A 26,868-nucleotide genomic window follows, 5' to 3' on the forward strand; every position below is an offset into this window, starting at 1 on the left:
CCAGGATGGTCTCGATCTCTTGACCTTGTGATCCACCCGCCTCGGCCTCCCAAAGTGCTGGGATTACAGGCTTGAGCCACTGCGCCCTGCCATTGTATCATTCTTATGCCTTCACATCTTCATAGCTTAGCTCCCGCATATCAGTGAGAACATACAATGTTTGGTTTTCCATTTCTGAGTTACTTCACTTAGAATAATAGTCTCCAATCCCATCCACGTCACTGCAAATTCTGTTAATTCATTCTTTTTTATGGATGAGTAGTTTCTGTCATATAAATATACCAGTTTATCCACTCATTGATTGATGGACATTTGCACTGGTTCCACAATTTTGCAATTGTGAATTGTGCTGCAATAAACATGCGTGTGCAAGTGGAATTGCAAGGAAATTCCACTTGCAAGGAATTTCCAAGTGCAAGGAAAAAGTGGAATTGCTGGATCAAATGGTGGTTCTACTTTTAGTTCTCTTGTTTTATTTTTTAAATTTTTTTAAATTTTTTTATTTTTAAGACAGAGTTCTGTTCCTGTTGCCCAGGCTGAAGTGCAATGGCACAATCTTGGCTCACCTCAACCTCCGTCTCCTGGGTTCAAGTGATTTCTCCTGCTTCAGCCTCCCGAGTAGCTGGGATTACAGGCATGTGCCACCATACCCAGCTAATTTTGTTTTTTCATTAGAGGTGGGGTTTCTCCATGTTGGTCAGGCTGGTCTTGAACTCCAGATCTTAGGTGATCTGCCAACCTCAGCCTCCCAAAATTCTGGAATTAGAGGCGTGAGACACCACGCCCGGCCCTACTTTTAGTTATTTAAGGATCTCCATCCTGTTTTCCATAGTGGCTGTAATAGTTTACATTCCCACCAGCAGTGCAGAAGTGTTCCCTGCTTACTGCATGCATGCCAACAACTACTGTTTTTTGACTTTTTTATTATGGTCTTCCTTGCAGGAGTAGATGGTGTCACATTGTGGTTTTGATTTGCATTTCCCTGATCATTAGTGATGTTGAGCATTTTCTCATATGGTTGTTGACCGTTTGTATATCTTCTTTTGAGAATTGTCTATTCATGTCCTTAGCCCACTTTTTAGAATTGTACTTTGGGTTCTGGGGTACATGTGCACATCCTCCATCTCCACTCCTCCCTCCCCCCCCATCACCTACATTAGGTGTTTCTCCTAGTGTTATCCCTCCCCATCCTCCCTGACCCCCACTGTCCCTCCCCTCACCTCCACCCCCCCACCTAGCCCAGTGAATGTTCCCTTACCTGTGCCCAAGTCTTCTCATTGTTCATCACCTGCCTGTGAGTGAAAACATGGTGTTTGGTTTTCTATTCTTGTGTCAGTTTGCCGAGAATGATGGTTTCTAGATTTATCCATGTCTCTACAAAGGACACGAACTCGTTTTTTATGGCTGCATAGTCTTCCATGGTGTAAATGTGCCACATTTTCTTTGTCCAGTCTATCATCGATGGGCATTTGGGTTGGTTCCAGGTCTTTGCTATCGTAAACAGTGCTGCAATGAACATACGTGTGCATGTGTCTTTATAATAGAATGATTTATAATCCTTTGGGTATATACCCAGTAATGGGATTGCTGGGTCAAATGGAATTTCTATTTCTAGATCCTTGAGGAATTGCCACACTGTCTCCCACAATGGTTAAACTAATTTACACTCCCACCAACAGTGTAAAAGTGTTCCTTTTTTTTCCACATCCTCTCCAGCATGTTGTCTCCAGATTTTTTAATGATTGCGATTCTAACTGGCATGAGATGGTATCTCAACATGGTTTTGATTTGTATTTCTCTAGTGACCAATGAGGATGAGCATTTTTTTCGTGTTTGTCAGCTGCATAAATATCTTCTTTTGAGAAGGGCCTGTTCATGTCCTTCGCCCACTTTTGAATGGGTTTTTTTTTCTTGTAAATCCATTTTAGCTCTTCATAGATTCTGGATATTAGTGCTTTGTCGGATGGGTAGATTACAAAAGTTTTTTCCCATTCTGTTGGTTGCTGCTTCACTCTAATGATTTTTCTTTTGCTGTGCAGAAGCTCTTAACTAGATCCCATTTGTCTATTTTGGCTTTTGTTCCCAGTGCTTTTGGTATTTTAGTCATGAAGTCCTTGCCTGTGCCTATGTCCTGGATAGTTTTGCCTAGGTTTTCTTCTATGATTTTTATGGTGTTAGTTCTTATGTTTAAATCTTTAATTTATCTGGAGTTAATTTTGGTGTAAGGTGTCAGGAAGGGGTCCAGTTTCAGCTTCCTCCATATGTCTAGCCACTTTTCTCAACACCATTTATTAAACAAGGAATCCTTTCCCCATTGCTTATTTTTGTCCAGTTTGTCAAAGATCAGATGGCTGTAGATGTGTGGCGTTGCTTCCAAGGGCTCTGTTCTGTTCCATTGGTCTACATCTCTGTTTTGGTACCAGTACCATGCTGTTTTGATTACTGTAGCCTTGTCGTATAGTTTGAAGTCAGGTAGCATGATGCCTCCAGCTTTGTTCTTTTTGCTCAGGATTGTCTCGCCTATGCGGGCTCTCTTTTGGTTCCATATGAAATTTAAAGTGGGTTTTTTCCAGTTCTGTGAAGGTCAATGGTAGCTTAATGGGGATAGCATTGGATCTATAAATTACTCTGGGCAGTATGGCCATTTTCACAACATTGATTCTTCCTAACCATGAGCATGGAATGTTTTTCCACCTGTTTGTGTCCTCTCTTATTTCCTTGATCAGTGGTTTGTAGTTGTCCTTGAAGAGATCATTTACATCCTTTGTTAGTTGTATTCCTAGGTATTTTATTCTTTGTAGCAATTGTAAATGGGAGTTCACTCATGATTTAGCTCTCTGGCTATTGTTGGTGCATAGGAATGCTTGTGATTTCTGCATATTGATTTTTGTATCCTGAGACTTTGCTGAAGTTGCTTATCAGCTTAAGGAGGTTTTGGCTTAGTCCACTTTTTGATGGGATTTTTTTTTTTTTTCTTAGTGATTTGAGTTTGTTGTAGATTCTGGATATTAGTCCTTCATCAGATTGTATAGTGAAGACTTTGTCCCACTCTGTAGGTTGTTGGTTTACTCTGCTGACTGTTACTTTTACCATGCAAAAGCTCTTTAGTGTAATTAAGTCCCAGATATTTATCTTTGTTTTTATTGTTTGCTTTTGGGTTCTTGGTCATGAAATCCTTGCCTAAGCCAATGTCTAGAAGGGTTTTTCCAGTGTCATCTTCTAGAATTTTTATAGTTTCAGGACTTAGGTTTAAGTCCTTAATCCATCTTGAGTTGATTTTTATGTACGGTGAGCTGAGGATCCAGTTTCATTCTCCTGTGTGTGGCTAACCAATTATCCCAGCACCATTTGTTTGAAAAGGGTGTCCTTTCCCCACTTTGCTTTTGTTTCCTTTGTCCAAGATCAGTTGGCTGTAATTATTTGGGCTTATTTTTGGGTTCTCTATTCTGTTCCATTGATCTATATACCCATTTTTATACCAGTACCATGCCGTTTTGGTGACTATGGCCTTTTATAGTAGTTTGAAATCAGGGAGGGTAGTGTGGATGCCTCCAGATTTGTTCTTTTTGCTTAGTCTTGCATTGGCTATGCAGGCTCTTTTCTGGTTCCATAGGACTTTTAGAACTTGTTTTTTCTAATTCTATGAAGAATAATGGTATTTTGATGGGGAGCGTGCTGGATTTGTAGATTGCTTTTGGCAGTGTAGTCATTTTCACAATATTGATTCTACCCATCCATGAGCATGGGATGTGTTTCCATTTGTTTATGTCATCTTTGACTTACTTCAGCAGGGTTTTTTCGTTTTCCTTGTAGAGGTCTTCTGCCTCCTTGGTTAGATATATTCCCAAGTATTTCATTTTATTTTATTTTGCAGCTATTGCAAAAGGGGTTGAGTTCTTGATTCGATTCCCTGCTTGGTTGCTGTTGGTGTATAGAAGAGCTACTGGTTTGTGTACATTAATCTGGTATCCCAAAAAACTTGCTGAATTATTTTATCAGTTCTAGGAGCTTTCTGGAGGAGTCTTTAGGGTTTTCAAGGCAAACAATCATATCATCAGCAGACAGTGACAGTCTGACTTCCTCTTTACCGATTTGGATATCCTTTCTTTTGTCTGATTGCTCTGGCTAGGAATTCCAGTACTATGTTGAAGAGGAGTGGTAAGGGTAGGCATCCTTGTCTTGTTCCAGTTCTCAGTGGAAATGCTTTCAACTTTTTCCCATTCAGTATTACGTTGGCTGTAGGTTTGTCATAGTTGGCTTTTATGACATTGAGATATGTCCCTTGTATGCCATTTTTGCTGAGAGGTTTAATCGTAAAGTGATACTGGATTTTGTTGACTGCTTCTTCTGCATTATTGATGATAGCATTTTTGTTTTTAATTTTGTTTATGTAGCATATCACATTTATTGACTTGTATATGTTAAACCATCCCTGCCTTCTTAGTATGAAGCCCACTTGATCACGGTGGCTTATCTCTTTTTCTTTTCTTTTTCTTTTTTTTTTTTTTTGGAGACAGAGTTTCGCTTTTGTTACCCAGGCTGGAGTGCAATGGCGCGATCTCAGCTCACCGCAACCTCTGCCTCCTGGGTTCAGGCAATTCTACCACCTCAGCCTCATGAGTAGCTAGGATTACAGGCACGCACCACCATGCCCAGCTAATTTTTTGTATTTTTAGTAGAGACGGGGTTTCACCATATTGACCAGGATGGTCTTGATCTCTTGACCTTGTGAGCTACCCGCCTCGGCCTCCCAAAGTGCTGGGATTACAGGCGTGAGCCACCGTATCTTTTGATATGTTGTTGGATTTGATCAGCTAGTGTTTTGTTAAGGATTTTAGCATCTATGTTCATCAAGGATATCAATCAATCTGTAGTTTTCTTTTTTGGTTATGTCCTTTCCTGGTTTTGGTATTAGGGTGGTGCTGGCTTCATAGAAGCATTTAGAACTTATTTAAATCCTGTGGAATAGTGTCAATAGGATTGGTACCAATTCTTCTTTGAAGGTCCGGTAGAAGTCTGCTGTGAATCCATCTGGTCCTGGATTTTTCTGTTGTCGTTGGCAATTTTTAAATTACCATTTCAATATCACTGCTTGTTTTTGGTCTGTTCAGGGTATCTAATTCTTCCTGATTTAAGCTGGGAGGCTTGTATTTCTTCAGGAATTTATCCATTTCTTCTAGGCTGTCTACTTCATGTGTGTAAAGGTGTTCACAGTAGCCTTGAATGATCTTTTGTATTTCAGTGTTGTCAGTTGTAATTTTTCCTGTTTCATTTCTTAATGAAGTTATCTGGATTTTCTCTCTCCTTTTCTTGGTTAATTTGGCGAATGGTCCCTCAATTTTACTTATCTTTTCAAAGAACCAGCTTTTTGTTTCTTTTATTTATTTATTTATTTATTTTTTGTCTCAATTTCATTTAGTTGTGTTCTGATCTTTGTTATTTCCTTTCTTCTGCTGGGTTTGGGTTTGGTTTGTTCTTGTTTCTCTAGTTCCTTCAGGTGTGACCTTAGAATCTCCGTTTGTGCTCTTTCAGTCTTTTTCATGTAGGTGTTCAGGGCTGTGAACTTTCTTAGCATCACCTTTGCTGTAGCCAAGAGGTTTTGATAGGTTGTGTCATTATTGTCATTCAGTTTGAAGAATTTTTGAATTTCCATCTTGATTTTGTTTTTGACCCAATGCTCATTCAGCAGCAGGTGATTTAATTTCCATGTATTTGCATTATTTTGAAGGTTCCTTTTGGAGTTGATTTTCAGTTTTATTCCACTGTTGTCTGAGAGAGTGCTTGATATAATTTCAATTTTCTTAAATTTATTGAGGCTTGTTTTATTGGCCTCTGCAAGTTTCATTGTTTGATTTGTCTATTTGGTTTGGTTTTGGAAATAAGTATAATAAAACACAGTCCTTGCTCTTAAAGTTCATATAATCAGTTAAATAGCTAATTTCAGTGTAATGTGGTATGGAAGAAAAACATTAAAATGGTGCTGTGTTTAAAGTTTCAGAATTGAAGTGTTAATTTCCTTACTAAAGTGACCCTTCCGATGCAGCAGAAAGACTGTTCTCATAATGGAAAGATAGTTTGCATTTGATTATTTGGATTTTCTTTATAGTTTACTGTGCATGACTATATCTCTAAACACGAATTACTATAATTTGGCCTGTCTGGGGGCAGCATCTACATTACAGTGCTGGCTGAGGACTGAGCTGAGCATGGCTCCAAGGGAATCCAGCCTTGGGCTGTAGGTGGCAATGTTGGGCAGGCAGATGAAGGCTCCGGGATGTCTGCCTAGTCATGGGGACTGAGCTGTGGGCAAAATTCCAGTCCTGCATGAATTAAGGCTGGTCCCCAAACCAAGTGGAAGAAACAGAACAGATTGGAGGAGGAGGAGCGGGGAGGTCCATGAGGAGAGCCACTGCCGTTAACTTAGCGCTGGGTACTGAGCTCTGTGCAGGACACCTAACAGCTTAGCTCGCAGCAATTCAGTTCCTATGACCTGTGCTTCCCACCATTTTTTTTTTTTTTTTTTTTTTTTTCAAATTGCGAAGAGAAAGACAGCTGGAATGTGGCAGAACCAGGATTCTATCCCAGTTTGGCTGTCCTCACAACTCTGCTCTGAATCATCAGGTGACAACAGTGTCACTGGAATTGGCAGCTGCTGCTGTTCGGGTGCAGCTGGTACCTGCCCTACAGGATGGCGCCTGGGCCTGGCTAGCAGTAGCTCCCAGCATGACGCTGTTTCATCCCCAGTCCACTCTGTGCTGCAGTTGCTCAGGGTGGAGGCTGTGCTGTCCATGTCCCAGTCTCTTCTGCCTGGTAGTGTGGGCGAAACTGCTGGCCTTCATCCCTCTGCTTGTTTCAGCAGACACCTCCTCCTGCTCTGATAGACACCCTGCCTTGGGGCATCCCCACATTCATTCCTTCATGGAAAGCCAGCCAATTTTTCTATTTTACTTTGCAGTCATCTGTGTAATATTTCTTCATCGCATCAACAGTGGTTTGTAACTGGGGAATGATCTGTTTTGTTATCTCTCTGCCCCGTGGAACTATGAGCTTCCTGAAGGCAGGGGCCACGTCTGAGCTCACTGTTGTATTCTCCTAGCTTTACGTGGCACCTGACATCCAGAAGCCTTTCATACTTACTTACTGAATGAATACACGATGACTTTCTTAAACTAATTTTTGTCTCTTACTTCTTCCTAGTTGCCAGGTGGTATAAGACAGCAGGGTTATGATCTAATGTATATTTGATGTGGTAAGAAACTAAAGGCTTGTTGGGAACTTCAGTCTCATTTGGGGCAAATCAATATTTTGTGATTCTGAAGCAGTTTGGTGAGTTGTCCTTAAGAAAAAGAATGTGAATTATAAACACAAAGTTGGCTATAAATCTGTCTTTTAGAATGCCAATAAGTATAAATAATTAAAAATACAGAAAGTTGACAAATGTCACAAATGCCGTAACATTTGGAAAATAACATTTATTTGCCAATATATTTCTATAATATCTCCTACGTATTTTGGCTACATGTTATTATATTACCTTTCGTAAAACAATTCTGTTATAATAGCTTCAGTGGCTAGAATAGAAATTTAGTCTTTCTATTAATATAGTAATTAAACTTTTTTCTTCAGTTTAAAATTGTTAAACTTGCATAAATTTTTTGCTATATTATATGAAGACTACATTGTTTAAGCTAATAAGGGCCACCAGTGAGAGAGAGGTTCGCATATTTTCTTTATCCTCTCTGAATTCAGCATTTGTAGGTAGTAGCACATTTGATGGTAGATTTTCAACTACCAGAAAGCATGGAACATATTCCTGGAGCATCAGTTTCACTTGCTAGTAGACATGTAGAAACGTTCTTATATTAAGACAGATGGAAACATCAGAATACAGTGCAAAATGTATAATTTAAAGCTCAAACACCAAAGCTAAATATCTATAATTTTTAGCTAATAGCTTGAAACTTTTGACTCTAACACAGTAATCCTAATTTCCATCATAGTGTTTCCATTTGTTTATAGGTATCAGTTGAATTTAGTAAGTTATTTTTTTGTCCTTTTTAAATTCCTTAACTGAAATTTAAAATACAACTTTTTAAAGAAATAAAAAGAATGAAACATGTACATACTGTAAGTGTATAGCTTGCTGAATTTTCACAAAGTGAACCCACTGGTATGTCCTGAACTCAGATTAAGAAACAGAAAATTGCCACAACCCCAGAAGTACCTCTTCCTCCTTTCCAGATGCAATCTCCATGCTTGCCGAGGTAACCACTGCCCTGACTTCCGACAGCATGGGTTCGTTTGGCCAGCTTTTGAACTCTGTGTAAATGGAAGTATACAGTATGTACTTGTTTGGATGTGGCTTATTTCCCCCACCATTATATTTGTAAGGTTCATTCATATTGCTGTAGATAGTTGAAGATCCTTCTTTCTCATTGGTATTCCATTAATGTATTGTCATTTATTTATTCCAGTATTGATAAATATTTGTATAGTTTCCAGTTTTTGGCTATTGTGAGTAGTACCTCTATGAGCATTCTCATACATGTCTGTTGGTAAACATTTGTATATATTTCTGTTGACTGTATCCCTAAGAGTGGAATTGTTAGGTTATATGGTATGTGTATGACTGCCTTTGGTTAGATATTGCCAAACAGTTGTTCAGAGTTGTGACTTATCTCACCCACAGTGTATGGAAGTTCTTTTTTTGAGACAGAGTCTTGCTCTGCCGCCCAGGCTGGAGTGCAGTGGTGTGATCTTGGCTCACTGCAACCTCTGCCTGCCGGGTTCTAGCAATTCTCCTGCCTCAGCTTCTTGAGTAGCTGGGGCTACAAGCGCATGCCACCACACCCAGCTAATTTTTTTTTTTTGTATTTTAGTAGAGACAGGGTTTTGCCATTTTGCCTGGGCTGGTCTTGAATTCCTGAGCTCAGGCAACCCACCGCCTCAGCTTCCCAAAGTGTTAGGATAACAGGCATCAGCAGCTGTGCCTGGCCAGAAGTGTTTTTTTTCTGTTTTGTTAATATATTGCATGATTATATGAGAGTTCTCATTGTTCCACGTCTTTACTAACACTTGGTATTATCTGTCCTTTTAATTTTTAGACTTTGTAGTACCTGTGAAAGTAGTTTCTCATTGCAGTTTTAATTTTCATCATAGTTTATTACAGACATATTTGAAAAGATTCTGCTACGCAACTTGTTTTTTGGTATTGAGTAAACTTGTAGAATTGTCATATTTGGAAAGATATCTATCAACTTTTTTCATTTATAAGCTTTAAGATTTCAGTGTATTTCCCACATGTCGGAGTCTGACTGAATAATCTATGGTATGGACAGTGGAGTACCACGCAACTAGATTTTAAAAAAAGATAAACTCAGTGAACTGACAGGGAGTGATTTTCTTTTCTTTTTCTTTCTTTTCTTTTTCTTGGAGACAGAGTCTTGCTCTGTCACCAGATGCCAGGCTGGAGTGCGGTGGCACGATCTCGGCTCACTGCAACCTCCACCTCCCAGGTTCAAGCAATTCTCCTGCCTCAGCCTCCTGAGTAGCTGGGACTACAGGCACATGTCACCACGCCCAGCTAATTTTTTTATTTTTTAGTAAAGATGGGGTTTCACCATGTTGGCCAGGATGGTCTCGATCTCTTGACCTCTTGATCTGCCTGCCTCAGCCTCCCAAAGTGCTGGGATTACAGGCGTGAGCCACTGTGCCTGGCTGGAGTGATTTTCTGTGATACATAAAATGAAAACTGCAAAACGTGTAGCTAGAATGATGTATATGGCTTTTGTGCATATGCATATTTGTATATATGTCTTTGGAAAAAATAAGCAAAAGAATAAATCAAAACAGGAATGAAATGAAGTACCCACAACAAGAAGTAAGTGGGAATAAGTTTAAAGGGATAGGTAAGGGAGTGAGACGTAAAGCTATCTACAAAGGTAACTTTAGCAACGTTTACCAGGTAGCTGTTAAAGCACGTAAGTGTTTTACATATTCAAAGTTAAAATTTACAAAGAAGGAAAAAACTGAAACATAAACAGAAGCAAGTAGATGTAGTTTATTAACAAACCACACAGAAAAATAATTCATTGAACTTGAACACGTTTTTCAGACCCCATACGTTTGTTGGTGTAAATATATTCTAAAGACAGAGACTGCAAAGGCCTACTGACCATTACTCAATCTCTTGGTAGTTTTGATGCTATTTTGGTAGTTACGAGGCTATTCTGTTGCCATTTTGATGCTATGTTGGTAGTTTTTTATGTATTCTGGGATTGAACAATTGAGAAACTATACTGATGCTTTTGGAAAACGTGATTCTCACGGTGGAAGAAAGAATATGTAAATATGGAAGGAAGAAAATAATATTGTCATATTGTATTTGAACTGGAGTAAACAGTGTAAATTCATGATTTAAAAAGAAATCTGATTGCCCACTGAAAAGTCTAGAAGCGATGACTTCCCAGTAAAAATGAACACACTCAGTGCGAGACCTCAGTTTCTAAATGTATTTTCCATTAAAAGGAAGTAGGTAAATGGCTTAGCAAATTGGATGATTCTGGTATTGGGACATGAAAACTGCAAGGTCAGCCTAAAATAACCAATGTGCCAGGAAGGCAGAGGCGCTAAACATGTCTGGGGAGCAGCTGGGCACAGCATTCACACCCGTGATCCCAGCACTTTGGGAGGTTGAGGTTGGCAGATCACTTGAGGTCAGGAGTTTGAGACCAGTCTGGCCAAAATGGTGAAACCTTGTCTCTACTAAAAATACAAAAATGAGCTGGACATGGTGGCAGGCGGCTGTAGTCCCAGCTACATGGGAGGCTGAGGCAGGAGAATTGCTTGAAGCTGAGAGGTGCAGTGAGCTGAGATAGCACCACTGCACTCCAGCCTGAAGCACTCCAGACAGCGACACTCTGTCTCAAAAAACAAACAAAAAACCAAAAAACTCTAGGGAGTGCCAAAAGTATCTATAACTAGCCTGAAGGATCTTCCACTAGCCAAATTTGGAACTATTTGAGCATCAAAAAGGATAATGTTAATCTTTGCAATGGAGAAATTTAGCAAACTCCACTGTAACCAAGTCATCAAACTTAGAATCGCTAATCATGAAACACACCAACATCACGTGCCACCTGATATGATGTAATGGAAAATACACAGTATCATCTATGTATTCTTTTTGCTAAAAGTCTTCAGTCTGAATATGATTATGCACATACACCAGGTAAATTGTGGCACATTTCAGAAAACAACTGGCCTGGACTCTTAAACGTGAATGTGAAAGACAATGAAAGATGGGCCTCTGTTCTGGAATAAAGGAGACAAAAGAGACACACCAGCTACATGCACTTTATGATTCTTCACTGAATCTGATGGATTACAGGAAAAAAAAACCTAACTAAAAAGAAAAAGGACAATTGGGAGGAATTTGAATATGCTCTACATATTCGGTAATATTAAGTCAAACTTCTCCATGTAATGGTATTGGGTTATGTAAGAGACCATCCCACTTAATAGATAACCTGCTAAAGTACTTAGAGAAGCATTATGATATTTGTAACTTATACTTAAATGGTTCAGTGAAAAACAGAAGTGTACAGAATAATAATATATCAGAATAAAGCAAATGTGGCAACACTTTAAAAATTCATTGTACTGTTCTTTTATCTTTCTGTAGGTTTGGAATTTTTGAAATAAGTTAGAACAATGATTTCAGGGCATCTTAACCCAGTGGCTAATCCCCATATCTCTTTAAATTAAGGATACTAATTTACCATTTTGTTATCTCTGGTTCCCTAATAGGAAACCTGTTAATATAACTCACTGTATTAATAAAAGAATGGTGAAAAGGCATTGATAAGTCTAAATCCTTTCTAGTTTAAAAATACTTTTAAAGTAGGAAAATACAGATGATTCTTTATATATTACATTCCAAATGACAGCATCATGCTTTAAGGGAGCAGTATCTAGACGCATTCTCATTAAACGCAAGGTCAAGAAAATAATTCCTACTTTCACTATTTTTTTTTTTTTTTAATGCAGTCTCTCACTCTGTCTTCCAGGCTGGAATGAGGTGGTGTGATCTCAGCTCACTGCAACCTCTGCCTCCTGGTTCAACTGATACTTCTGTCTCAGCCTCCGTAGTAGCTGGGATTACAGGTGCCTACCATCGCACCCAGCCAATTTTTTTGTATTTTCAGTAGACAGGGTTTCACCATGTTGGCCAGGCTGCTCTGGAACTCCTGACCTCAGGTGATCTGCTCGCCTCGGCCTCCCAAAGTGCTGGGATTATGTAATCCCAGCACTTTTCATTTTTATAATTTAGTGGTGGTAACTAAAATAGATAAGAAAAAAATTAGAAATACAATTTGGAAAGAAGAAGATAAATTTATTTTTTATATAGGAATATTTAGCCAGAAAACCTGAGGGAGTGAACTGAGCAAACCATTACACCTAATTATTGAGGTGTCCATGTAAAAAAAATTTAAGAGAATGCTGCTTCCAGAACATAGAAAATGAGATATTCAGAAGGACTCCCTCTCATTGTGAAATGACTATGATGTGACTAGATCCTGGCTATGACGGACGCATTGCTGGGTTCACAGGAAGCGGGTGATATTTTCCAAGACCCACCCCCTCACTAAGAGGGGAGTACCAAACTATAAGACAGAGGAATAAATGGAAGCAGTGAGTTTTAAGATAGCAATGTATAAAGTTAATATGTCATGAACAAGTTGCATTTATTTAGAAATACAAAGAAGCTTCATGTTGGGAAATTCTATAAATGTTTACCACATTAACAGATGAAAAGAGAAATACCATTTGGTCATTTTGACAGCCGAAAAATTATTTGACCATCAACACTCAAATATGATTAAAAGCTCTTAGCAAAGTAGGAGTAGGAACTGATAAATGGTGTGTACTGAATCTTTTTATGATAATACTAAAAGCATTCTCTCTAAAAATCATGATGAAGAAAAATATAACATTGAGGCCGAGGACGGTGGCTTACACCTGTAATCCCAGCACTTTGGGAGGCTGAGGCGGGTAGATCACGGGGTCAAGAGACTGAGACCATCCTGACCAACATGGTGAAACTCACTCTACTAAAAATACAAAAATTAGCTGGGCGTGGTGGTGGCGTGCACCTATAATCTCAGCTACTTGGGAGACTGAGGCAGGAGAATCCTGTGAACCTGGGAGGTGGAGGTTGCAGTGAGCTGAGATTGCACCACTGCACTCCAGCCTGGCAGCAGATCAAGACTGTCTCAAAAAAGGAAAACTGTAACATTGAACACCATTGGACAAGAACAACAAAGGCTATAGACTAGAAAAGATGAAATTGAATTGTCTTTTTTATCTTTTGTAGATGTTTATGATTATTTACCAAAAAGGTAGAGGTTATATTACAAAAAACCGAAGACAAACCACTTCTAAGAAGATAGTTTCACAAGGTGGCTACCAGAAGACCAATTTGCACACATCAGTTGATGTACCTCTATATACTAACTGTTATAAAGCATAATTTTTAAATCCAGCGTTTCGATTTTTTTTTTGAGACAGGGTTTTGTTCTTGTCGCCCAGGCTGGAGTACAATGGCATGATCTCGGCTCACTGCAACTTCTGCCTCCCAGGTTCAAACTATTCTCCTGCCTCAGCCTCCTAAGTAGCTGAGATTACAAGTGTGCGCCACCATGGCTGGCTGAGTTTTGCCTTTTAATAGAGACAGGGTTTCACCATGTTGGCCAGACAGGGCTTGAACTCCTGACCTTAGGTAATCTACCCACCTCAGCCTCCCATATTGTTGGGATTACAGGCATGAGCCACCACGCCACGCCCCAACAATTTGTTAATTGACAAAATACACTCTTAGACAAAATTTTGAAGAACTTATGAAAACATCAAACAAAATACGTATAAGTCCTGTAGCAGAAACATGTACAACTTGACTGAAAGATAGTACAATAAACTTAAAGTTGACATGTAGGTGGACTTAATATTAGAAGGATATAAATTCTCTCCCACTGAAGTATAGATTTAATGCAATTCCAATTAAAATGGTGCTGGGCCAAATGGTATCAATGTGGGAGAAAACCACATGAAATTGGGTCTGTATTTTACTCCTTATTATAAAAATTCCAAATGTATTAAGCATTTAAATATGAAAGGCAAAACTTAAAAACTTTTGGAAGGATATATCGGAAAATATATTTCTAAACTTGGGATAGGAAATAACATTTTCACAAAGGTAAACTGTAAAGAAGTGAAGTAATAAGCCACAATCCTGCAGAAATTCTGTACTTGCAGCATGATCTGACAGGATGAGATTTCAAACTACGTAAAGAATTTCTACAAGTCAATTAAGTAAATGGAAAGATAAGCAGCTTATGGACAATGGACATTTTACAGAAGAAGCAATTTGGCAAATCATGGGAAGGCATTTAAGCTGTTTGGAAAACAGGGAAATAAAAATGAAACCCGTTGTAAGATACAATTTTGTATCTATAGGATTGGCAGTAATTAAGTCTGATAATGGATTATGGTTCAATGGAAACTCATACTTCGGGGGAAAGTGGAAATTAGTACAATCATTTTGAGAAACAATTTGGCATTATCACATGAGTTTGAATATTTGTGTAGCTGTTGACCAATAGATTTCACTGCTAGATCTAGGCCCTAAAGAAATTTTCATGTGGATACCAAGAAACCAAGAATGTTTGTAGCTATACTGTTTGTGGTAGCAAAGGCCTAGAAATGACCACATGTCCATTGTAAGGAGCCTGAGTACATTATGGTATATTCACATGATGAAATATAACACAGCAATGGAAAAGTGTGAACCACAGCTATTCACAACTTGATATATCCCTGTAACATGACATTTAATAAACCAAGTCTCAGAAAATCATACATTTTTATACCTTTATTATAATGGTATTAGCATTATATCAGCAAAACCAAACCGTACAGAAGAATTCATGTGTACAATGTTATGTCACTTTGGTAAATCATAGGGATAATATACGCAAAACTGGTGGTGTTTTCTTTGGGGGTCAGGGTAATAGGATGGGGCCAGCAGAAAAGCAGAGCCATTAGTATTAGTAATGTTGTGGCCTTCAGAAGCGGTAGGTTCCCAGTGTGTGCCTGTTACATTTTATTTGGTATAGGGTCCACATGCCCTTCTGAAGTCAAATATCATGATGATGAAGGAAAAATATGAAATAGCCTCTGTATGTAAAGAGTAATCTGTTAGAGTTAATAGAGGAAGGGAACTTCTTAGATAAAATGCTGGGAATAAATCTCTCGGGCAATGTGCAGGAGCATTGTGAAGACATCAGGAGTCTGCTGAGAGCCGCAAAACAAACTTGGAACAAAAAGTCCCAATTTGTTCTTTGAAAAATTGATCCTCAGTGGACTGTTAGGTGCAGCAAACCACTGGCACATGTTTGCCGATGCAACAGATCTGCACGTCCTGTGCATGTATCCCAGAACTTAAACGTTTATTCTCATAAAGATGTCAATTCTCCCTGACTCCGTAGGCTTAACATTTATTTATTTTTTTTTTTTTTGAGACGGAGTTTCGCTCTTGTTACCCAGGCTGGAGTGCAATGGCGCGATCTCCGCTCACCGCAACCTCCGCCTCCTGGGCTCAGGCAATTCTCCTGCCTCAGCCTCCTGAGTAGCTGGGATTACAGGCACGTGCCACCATGCCCAGCTAATGTTTTGTGTTTTTAGTAGAGACGGGGTTTCACCTTGTTGACCAGGATGGTCTTGATCTCTCGATCTGGTGATCCACCCGCCTCGGCCTCCCAAAGTGCTGGGATTACAGGCTTCAGCCACCGCGCCCAGCGGCTTAACATTTTATAAAAATTTTAGAGTTCTTCTCCCAATATGGACAAGCTGAGAATTCTCAGCAAATCTTAAACAATTTGGAGAGGAGCACAATTTTTAAGGAAAAGAATACAAAATTAAGAAAATAAGGTAGAAAAGCTAACATTAACTACAAACAAAATTATGAATATTGAAAAGCTGACAAATATAACACATTACCAACTTAAATTCAGAAAAATATGTGTGTATATATATGTGTGTGTATATATACACACACACACACACACACACACATTTTTTTTTTTTGAGACGAAATCTCACTGTCACCTAGGCTGGATACAGGGGTGCAATCTTGGCTCACTGCAACCTCTGCCTCCTGGGTTCAAGCGGTTCTCCTGCCTCAGCCTCCCGAGTAGCTGGGATTACAGGCAGGTGCCACCATGCCCAGCTAATTTTTATATTTTTAGTGCAGGTGGGATTTCACCATGTTGGTCAGGCTTCTTTGGAACTCTTGACCTCAGGTGATCCACCCATCTTGGCCTCCCAAAGTGCTGGGATTACAGGCGTGAGCTTCTTGATGTCAGAATAATTTGCTTCTTGATGTTAGAATAATTTCTATTAATTTCATTTTTCATCTTTAATCACCCTTGCTTCATAGTTCAGTAATTTTCTCTATTTTCTGCTAAACTCATCATATGTCTAAATTAGGAATTGGACAATTTATATTTTTTTCTATATTAGTCTAAAATTGTTTTCTGAATTGCAGTTAAAATGGTGTATTCAACCTCTGTTAACTTTAAAAATATTGACATTTAATTAACATACCACAAAACTCACCCTTTGAAAATATGCACAATTTGCTGGCTTTTTAGAGTATTCACAAAGTTGTACAATAGTCACCATTGTCTATCTTCAGAACATTTTCATCATCCCCAGGAGAAATCTCTTAATCATAGCAGCCATTCTCCATTTTCCTCTTCTTTCAGCCCTTTGCAGTCACTAATCTACTTTGTGTGATTTGCCTACTCTGAACATTTCATATAAATAGAATTACGCAACATGTGAACATTTGTGCAAGCTTTACTAAATTTTAAATGAACTTTTTGTATTCATGCTCTGGTTTTCCTTCTGAGTCAGAAAATATGAGTGTTTAAGATGTTGTGTACTTCGTGCTACAAGATCTTAATGCTTTACAATGAGCAAACCATCTCACTATGTTTAGATTCTTGAATACTGAGTTGGCCTGGGTGATTAAAATACTGCATGTAATGTACAAGATAAATTCAAGAAGAACATGTAACTTGCAAAATCTGAAGTAGTCAGCAACTTCAGAGACTGGGAAGGCAGCTTTCCCAGGGATGACTAAGTGATAAACGAAACTGTGTCCAGAATGTAAGTACTTACTACTGTTTTTAAAGAGTGCTGGAAACTTCATGTCTTCTGATAGTCATGTTTTTACATGACTGATTGTAAATGCCAGATACAGGTTAAAGTTGCTCAGAACTTACTCTGTTAAAAAGACAAAACCGCATTTGAATTATTCTGTGTATACTTTAATTTCAGATGAATTTTGACAGTTAAAAGTTGGTTTGCTGCATAACAAATGATTTTTCTATTTTAGAGTAGCACACAATAATGGGATACTCAAAGCAATTTGCTACCGGCGAAGTTGTAGCAATGATATTATTTGGTGTTTGGTTTGTTTACTGAGTTTTCACTTAATTTTATACACATTTTCCCTTATTTTGATTAATTCTCCATGAGCTATTTTGGATAAACAAGTCACATTTGTCCTTCTGCTTTTACAGTTTTCCAGGCACTGATGTAAAAACCGATTAAATGTAGCAATTAATTGGATGATTCCTGGAAATTTCTGTTACTCAAAGAGCACAACTTTTTCATTGTGATCTCTGATGAATAAACCTTTTTCACTTAATACCTTCCACTATTTTTCTTAGTACTTCAGCATAATACTTTATGTTCCAACCAGGTGCGGTGGCTCATACCTGTAATCCCAGCAATTCAGGAGGCTGAGTCAGGCAGATCTCAGGGTCAGGAGTTTGAGACCAGCTTGACCAATGTGATTCAACCCTGCTTCTACTGAAAATACAAAAATTAGTTGTGTGTGGTGGCGCATGCCTGTAATCTCAGCTACTCGGAAGGCTGAGGCAGGAAAATCGCTTGAACCCAGTCTGGAGTACAATGGCACAATCTTGGCTCATGCCATTGCACTCCAGACTGGGCAATGGAGTGAGACTCTGTCTCAAAAAAAAAAAAAAAATACTGTATGTCCCTTCATTGTCCTGCAAGCTGATGGTAAAGTGTATTATAATTCATTTATGCGCAATCCAAGTAAACGTAGCTTCATTGTGTTCTGTGTGTCTTCTGATTAAGAGCTCAATGCATTTAATCTAGTCTGAAAATGTGCCTGGTGTAAGTCATGTGTGTCGTCTTAAAAAAATTAATAATAAAAAAATATTATATTTTCTTTGGAATAGACTGGCCAAGATGTTACAACAATTCGTTCTTACTTCTTATAATACGTGTTTAGAAGACATTTCAACAAATCCTTTGTGTTCTACTTGATTCTCTGTAAACAGGAATCATGATTTTGGAGGCTGAAAAATTTGCAGCTTGCCAGTGTTGCTGTGAATTGCTCAGTGTGACAGGCAGGGATGAAAGTTCAAGGTGCTGGGCCGGGCGCGGTGGCTCAAGCCTGTAATCCCAGCACTTTGGGAGGCCGAGGTGGGTGGATCACAAGGTCAAGAGATCGAGACCATCCTGGTCAACATGGTGAAACCCCGTCTCTACTAAAAATACAAAAAATTAGCTGGGCATGGTGGTGCACGCCTGTAATCCCAGCTACTCAGGAGGCTGAGGCGGGAGAATTGCCTGAACCCAGGAGGCGGAGGTTGCGGTGAGCCGAGATCGCGCCATTGCACTCCAGCCTGGGTAACAAGAGCGAAACTCTGTCTCAAAAAAAAAAAAAAAAAAAAAAAAAAAAAAAAAAAAAAAAGTTCAAGGTGCTTATGGAAGTCGACACATTGCTTACATGAGGCTGTGTTGACGGTGGAAACCGTTTTCTGTTTGGAAGGTTTTGTTTTCTATTATGACTATTCTGATTCTCAATCTTATTTCTCTTCTGTTACTATGAACATTTTCTTGGTGATTATGATTCTTAATGAAATGGTTCTGTATGCTATTTCAACCATCAGAGATTTTTAGTCTCCATAGTTTTATAGGAGAGTTCTTGACATTTTGAGGCTCCTGCCAATCTTTATTCTTTCAATTTCCTTTTTCGGTTTCCACTAAGATACTTTCCATTGAGTTTAAATTTTGGAATGGTCACTAATTGTAGAAAAAAGAATTTATCTGAAATTGAGACATACACAAAAGCAATTCAAATGCATTTAAAAACTGCCACTGTGTTCAGTAGAGCCCTATAATTGTGTAACCAAATTATTCTCATGCTATAAATATTGAATTATTGATGGGATACATGTAGGAGTTTTTCACTGGAAGATTTGTTTCTTCAGGCCACTTTGCTGTATTGGTGGTGATTTTCTATGGTGCTTTATCTGGAACTGTCAGACTTTGTGGAGACAAGATAGATCAGTTCAGGTGTGCATAAATCAGGCAGCCTCATCCCCAATTATACTTACTATTTATAGTAATATTTGGTGTTTGTGTCCTACAAACCCAGGAATTTTGACAAATTTTTAAAATTTTGATAATACATTTTATTTAACCTCCATATCCCAACTAGTATTTCAACATGTAATTAGTATGAAACCATTAGTGAGATATTTTACATTCTTTTTTCACATCAGGTTTTCAGTACCTAGTATTAAAATCACAACACATCTCAATTTGGACTTGCTATATCTTTTTTTAAAAATTATACTTTAAGTTCTAGGGTACATGTGCAGATGTTTGTTTCATAGTTATACACGTGCCAGGATGGTTTGCTGCGTCCATCACCCAATCATCTATGTTAGGTTTTTCTCCTACTGCTACCCATCCTCTAGCCTCCCAACCCCCAACAGGCCCCAGTGTGTGATGTTCCCCTCCCTGTGTCCATGTGTTCGCATTGTTCAACTCCCACTTATGAGTGATAACACGCTGTGTTTGGTTTTCTGTTCTTGTGTCAGTTTGCACCTGAGAATGATGGTTTCCTGCTTCAACCATGTCCCTGCAAAGAACGTGAACTCATGATTTTTTTCTTTGTAATTTAGTCTTTATTTCATAATCATAGACTTAACTCTGAAATCCAGCTAGGCATGGCAAGGAAACAAGGAAAACATAGAATCCAAAGGGAACTGCAGCGAGAGCCCAAAGATTCTAGGATACTGCGAGCCAATGGGGTGGAGGGGTGCTCTCCTGAGCTACAGAAGGAATGGTCTGTGGTTAAGATAAAACACAAGTCAAACTTGTTAGAGTTGTCCACGTCAGCAGTGGTGATCTTCTTGCTGGTCTTGCCATTCCTGGACCCAAAGCACTCCATGGCCTCCACGGTATTCATGCCTCTTTTCACCTTGCCAAAGACTGCATGCTCACCATCCAACCACTCAGTCTTGACAGTGCAGATGAAAAACTGGGAACCGTTTGTGTTTGGTCCAGCATTTGCCATGGACAAGATGCCTGGATCTGTATGCTTTAGGATGAAGTTCTCATCATCAAATTTCTCCCCATAGATGGACTTGCTACCAGTGCCATTATGGTGTGTGAAGTCACCACCCTGACACGTAAACCCTGGAATAATTCTGTGAAAGCAGGAACCCTTATAACCAAACCCTTTCTTTCCAGTGCTCAGAGCACGAAAATTTTCTGCTGTCTTTGGAACCTTGTCTGCAAACAGCTCAAAGGAGTCATGGCCCAAGAGCTGGCTGTCAGTGGTAATGTCAAATAACACAGTGGGGTTTAACTCATCCTTTTTTATGGCTGCATAGTATTCCATGGTGTATATGTGCCACATTTTCTTTATCCAGTCTTTCATTGATGGGCATTTCGGTTGGCTCCAAGTCTTTGCTATTGTGAACAGTGCCATAATAAACATGTGTGCATGTGTCTTTATAGTAGAATGATTTATAATCCTTTGGATATATACCCAGTAATGGGATTGCTGGGTCAAATGGGATTTCTATTTCTAGATCCTTGAGGAATCACCACACTGTCTCCTACAATGGTTGAACTAATTTACACTCCTACCAACAGTGTAAAAGCATTCCTATTTGTCCACATCCTCTCCAGCATCTGTTGTCTCCAGATTTTTTTTAATGATCACCATTCTAACTGGTGTGCAATGGTATCTCAATGTGGTTTTGATTTGCATTTCTCTAATGACCAGTGATGATGAGCTTTTTTTCATGTTTATTGGCCGCATAAATGTCTTCTTTAGAGAAGTGTCTGTTCATATCCTTCACCCACTTATTGATGGGGTTGTTTTTTCTTGTAAATTTAAGTTCTTCGTAGATTCTGGATGTTAGCCCTTTGTCAGATGGTTAGATTGCAAAAGTTTTCTCCCATTCTGTAGGTTGCATGTTCATGGTAATGATAGTTTCTTTTGCTGTTCTGTAGCTCTGGTTTAATTAGGTCTCATCTGTCTATTTTGGCTTTTGTTGCCATTGTTTTTGATGTTTTAGTCATGAAGTCCTTGGCCACGCCTATGTCCTAAATGTTATTGCCTAGGTTTTCTTTTCTTTTTTCTTTTTTTTTTTTTTGAGACAGTTTCACTCTTGTTACCCAGGCTGGAGTGCAATGGCACGGTCTTGGCTCACCGCAACCTCCGCCTCCTGGGTTCAGGCAATTCTCCTGCCTCAGCCTCCCGAGTAGCCGGAATTACAGGCACGCACCACCATGCCCAGCTAATTTTTTGTATTTTTAGTAGAGATGGGGTTTCACCATGTTGACCAGGATGGTCTCGATCTCTTGACCTCGTGATTCACCCGCCTCGGCCTCCCAAAGTGCTGGGATTACAGGCTTGAGCCACCGCGCCCGGCTGCCTAGGTTTTCTTCTAGGGTTTTTATGGTTTTAGGACTTAGGTTTAAATCTTCAATCCATCTTGAGTTAATTTTTGTATAAGGTGTAAGGAAGGGATCCAGTTTCGGCTTTCTGCATATGGCTAGCCAGTTTTCCCAACATCATTTATTAAATAGGGAATCCTTTCCCCATGGGTTGTTTTGTCAGATTTGTCAAAGATCAAATGGTTGTAGATGTGTAGCATTATTTCTGAGGCCTCTGTTCTGTTCCATTGGTCTATGTCTCTGTTTTGGTACCAGTGCCATGCTGTTTTGATTACTGTAGACTTGCAGTATGGTTTGAAGCCAAGTAGTGTGATGCCTCTAGCTTGGCTTCTTTTTTTTTTTTTTTTTTTTTTGCTTAGGATTGTCTTGGCTATGCAGGCTATTTTTTGTTCCATATGAAATTTAAGGTTTTTTTTTTTGTTGTTTTTTTTTCAGTTCTTTGAAGAAAGTCGATGGTAGCTTGATGGGGATAGCATTGAATTTATAAATTACTTTGGGCAGTATGGCCATTTTCATGATACTGATTCTTCCAAACCATGAGCGTGGAATGTTTTTCCATTTGTTTGTGCCCTCTCTTATTTCCTTGAGTAGTGGTTTGTAGTTCTCCTTGAAGAGGTCCTTCACATCCCTTGTAAGTTGTATTCCTAGGTATTTTATTCTCTTTGTAGCAGTTGTGAATGGGAGTTCACTCATTATTTGACCGTTATTGGTGTATAGGAATGCTTGTGATTTTTGCACATTGATTTTGTATCCTGAGATTTTGCTGAAATTGCTTATCAGCTTAAGGAGATTTTGGGCTGAGATAATGGGGTCTTTTAAATATACAATCATGTCATCTACAAATAGAGACAACTTTACTTCCTCTTTTCCTAATTGAATACCCTTTATTTCTTTTTCTTGCCTGATTGCCCTTGCCAGAACTTCCAATACTATGTTGAATAGGAGTAGTAAGAAAGGGCATTCTTGTCTTGAGCTGGTTTCCAAAGGGAATGCTTGCAGTTTTTGCCCATCCAGTATAATATTGGCTGTGGGTTTGTCATAAATAGTTATTATTATTTTGAGATATGTTCCATTAATACCTAGTTTATTGAGAGTTTTTAGCATGAAGTGCTGTCGAATTTTGTCAAAGGCCTTCTCTGCATCTTTTGAGATAAACGTGGTTTTTGGGTCTTTGGTTCTGTTTATGTGATGGATTATATTTATTAATTTGTATATGTTAAACAAGCCTTGAATCCCAGGGATGAAGCTGACTTGATCATGATGGATAAGCTTTTTGATGTGCTTTGGATTTGATTTGCCAGTATTTTATTGAGGATTTTCACATGGATGTTCGTCAGGGATATTGGTCTGATATTTCCTATTTTAGTTGTATCTCTGCCAGGTTTTGGTATCAGGATGATGTTGGCCTCATAAAAGGAGTTAGGAAGGATTCCCTGTTTTTCTATTGTTTGAAATAGTTTCAGAAGGAATGGTACAGCTCCTCTTTGTACCTCTGGTAGAATTAGACTGTGAACCCGTCTGATCCTGGACTTGTTTTGGTTAGTAGACTATCAATTGCTGCCTCAATTTCAGCACTTGTTATTGGTCTATTCAGGGATTCAACTTCTTCCTAGTTTAGTCTTGTGTGTAAGTGTCCAGGAATTTATCCATTTCTTCTAGATTTTTTGGTGTATTTGCATAGAGATGTGTATAGTATTTTCTGTTGGTAGTTTGTATTTCTCTGGAATTGGTGGTGATATCACCTTTATCATTTTTTATTGCATCTATTTGATTATTATTCTTTATTAGTCTGGCTAGCAGTCTATTTTGTGAGTCTTTTCAGAAAGCCAGCTCCTGTATTCATTGATTTTTTTTTTTTCTTTTTGAAGGGTTTTTTGTGTCTCTATCCCCTTCAGTTCTGCTCTGATCTTAGTTATTTCTTGTCTTCTGATAGCTTTTGAATTTGTTTTTGCTCCTCTAGTTTTCTTTAATTGTGACATTAGGGTGTCAATTTTAGATCTTTCCTCCTTTCTCTTGTGGGTATTTAGTGCTATAAGTTTTCCCCTACATACTGCTTTAAATGTGTCCCAGAGAGTCTGGTATATTGTATCTTTGTTCTCATTGGTTTTAAAGAACATCTTTATTTCTGCCTTCATTTTTTATTTATCTGATTGTAATTCAGGAGCAGGATAAATGTTCAGTTTCCATGTAGTTGTGCAGTTTTGAGTGAGTTTCTTACTCCTGAATTTTAATTTGATTGCACTGTGGTCCAAGAGACTGTTAGGATTTCTGTTCTTTTGCATTTTCTGAGGAATGTTTTATTTCCAATTATGTGATCAATTTTAGAATAAGTGCGATGTGGTGCTGAGAAGAATGTATATTCTGTGGATTTGGAGTGGAGAGTTCTGTAGATTTCTATTAGGTCCACTTGGTCCAGAGCTGAGTTCAAGTCCTGAATATCCTTGTTAATTTTCTGTCTCGTTGATCTAATATTTACAGTGGAGTGTTAAAAATCTCCCACTGTTACTGTGTAGGAGTCTGAGACTGTTTGTAGGTCTCTAAGAACTTGCTTTATGAATCTGGGTGCTCCTGTATTGGGTGCATATATATTTAGGATAGTTAGCTGCTCTGGATGCATTGATCCCTTTAGGTAATGCTCTTCTTTGTCTCTTTTGATCTTTGTTGGTTTAAAGTCTGTTTAATCAGAGACTAGGATTGCTTCATCTACATATTCCTCCATCCATTTATTTTGAGTCTAAGCGTGTCTTTGCACGTGAGATGGGTCTCCTGAATACAGCACACAGATGGGTCTTGACTCTTTTTTTTTTTTTTTTTTTGAGACAGAGTGCTACGCTGTCACCCAGGCTGGTGTGCAGTGGTGTGATCTTGGCTCACTGCAACCTCCGCCTCCTGGGTTAAAGCGATTCTTTTGCCTTAGCTCCTGAGTAGCTGGGACTTTAGGTTTGTGCCACCACACCCAGCTAATGTTTTTGTATCGTTTAGTAGAGGTGGGGTTTCACCATGTTGGCAAGGATGGTCTTGATCTCTTGACCTTGTGATCTACCCACCTTTGCCTCCCAAAGTGCTGGGATTACAGGCGTGAGCCACTGCACCCAGCCTGGGTCTTGAGTCTTTATCCAGTTTGTCAGTCTTTTTCTTAGGGCATTTAGGCCATTTACATTTAAAGTTAATATTGTTATGTGTGAATTTGATCCTGTTGTTATAATGCTAGCTGGTTATTTTGCTTGTTGATGCAGTGTCTTCATATTGTCAGTGGTCTTTACAATTCGGTATGTTTTTGCAGTGTCTGGTACCAGTTTTTCCTTTCAATGTTAGGTGCTTCCTTTAGGCACTCTTGTAAGGCAGGCCTGGTGGTGACAAAATCTCTTAGCCTTTGCTTGTCTGTAAAGAATTTTATTTCTCCTTCACTTAAGCTTAGTTTGGCTGAATATGAAATTCTAGGTTGAAAATTCTTTCCTTCAAAAATGTTGAATATTGACCCCCACTCTCTTCTGGCTTGTAGGGTTTCTGCTGAGAGATCTGCTGTTAGTCTGATGGGCTTCCCTTTGTGGGTAACATAAGCTTTCTCTCTGACTGCCTTTAGCATTTTTTCCTTCATTTCATCCTTGGTAAATCTAATGATTATATGTCTTGGGATTGCTCTTCTTGAGGGTTATCTTTGTGGTGTTCTGTGTGTTTCCTGAATTTGAATGTTGGCCTGCCTTGCTAAGTTGGGGAAGCTCTCCTGGATAATATCCTGAAGAGTGTTTTCCAACTTAGTGCCATTTTCCCCATCACTTTCTGTTACACCAGTGAAATACAGATTTGGTCCTTTCACGTAGTCTCATATTTCTTTGAGGCTTTGTTTATTTATTTTCACTCTTTTTTTCTCTAGTCTTCTTGCTTTATTTCATTGTCTTGATCTTCAATCTCTGATACTCTTTCTTCTACTTAATCAATTTGGCTACTGATACTTGTGTATGCTTCACAAAATTCTCGTGCTGCATTTTTGAGCTCCATGAAGTCATTTATGTTCTTCTCTTAACTGGTTATTATAGTTAGCAATTTGTCTAGCCGTTTTTCCAGGTTCTTAGCCTGCTTGTGTTGGGTTAGAACATGTGCCTTTGACTCAGAGGAGTTTGTTATTACCCACTGAATTATTACCTTCTGAATCCTACTTCTGTCAATTTGTCAAACTAATTCTCTGTCCAGTTTTGTTCCCTTGCTGGCAAGGAGTTGTGATCCTTTGGAGGAGAAGAGGCATTCTGGCTTTTGGAATTTTCAGCCTTTTTGTGCTATTTTCTCCCCATCTTGGATTTATCTATTTTTGGTCTTTGATGTTGGTGATCTTTGGATGAGGTCTCTGAATGGACATCTTTTTTGTTGATGTTGATACTGTTTCTTTTTGTTCGTTTTCCTTCTCACAGTTGGGTCTCTGCTGGAGTTTTCTGGGGGTCCTTTCCAGATCTTGTTTGCCTGGGTATCACCAGAGGAGATATCACCAGAACAGCAAAGATTGCTGCATGTTCCTACCTCTGGAAGCTTTGCCCAGAGAGTCACCTGTCAGATGCCAGGCAGAGCTCTCCTGTATGAGGTGTCTGTCAGTCTGTAATGGGAAGTGTCTCCCAGTCAGCATACATGGGGGTCAGGGACCCACTTTAGGAGGCAGTCTGTCCCTTATCAGAGCTCAAATGCTGTGCTAGGAGATGTGCTGCTCTCTTCAGAGCTGTCAGGCAGGGACATTTAGGTCTGCTGAAGCTGCACCCACAGCCACCCCTTTCCTCAGGTGCTCTGTCCCAGGGAGATGGGGGTTTTTATCTCTACATTCCTAACTGGGGCTGCTGCTTTTTTTTTTTTTTTTTTTTTTTTTCCCCAGAGATGCCCTGCCCAGAGAGGGGTAATCTAGAGGCAGTCAGAGTCCAGCCTTGCTCAGCTCAGTTTGAGCTTCACTGTGGCTCTGTTTACACTGTGAGGGGGAAACCTGCCTACTCAGGCCTCAGCAATGGCAGATGCGCCTCCCCCACCAAG

At 39.1% G+C, this 26,868-nt stretch overlaps 2 protein-coding genes across 2 annotated transcripts in view; one reads left to right on the plus strand and one right to left on the minus strand.

The window, feature by feature from the left end:
- FANK1 (fibronectin type III and ankyrin repeat domains 1) overlaps positions 1-26,868 on the plus strand; it is a 149,465-nt gene that overhangs the window by 44,070 nt on the left and 78,527 nt on the right. The window lies entirely within an intron of this gene.
- On the minus strand, positions 19,115-20,794 carry LOC120362560 (peptidyl-prolyl cis-trans isomerase A-like). The gene is made up of 2 exons (XM_039465373.2): positions 20,188-20,794; positions 19,115-19,185 (listed from the first exon to the last, which is right to left on the minus strand). Exons 1-2 carry the CDS (start codon positions 20,792-20,794, stop codon positions 19,115-19,117), a joined length of 678 nt encoding a protein of 225 aa, XP_039321307.2.

The sequence above is a fragment of the Saimiri boliviensis genome, chromosome 12, assembly GCF_048565385.1.
Source record: "Saimiri boliviensis isolate mSaiBol1 chromosome 12, mSaiBol1.pri, whole genome shotgun sequence".
In the NCBI taxonomy this organism is placed as follows: Eukaryota; Metazoa; Chordata; class Mammalia; order Primates; family Cebidae; genus Saimiri; species Saimiri boliviensis.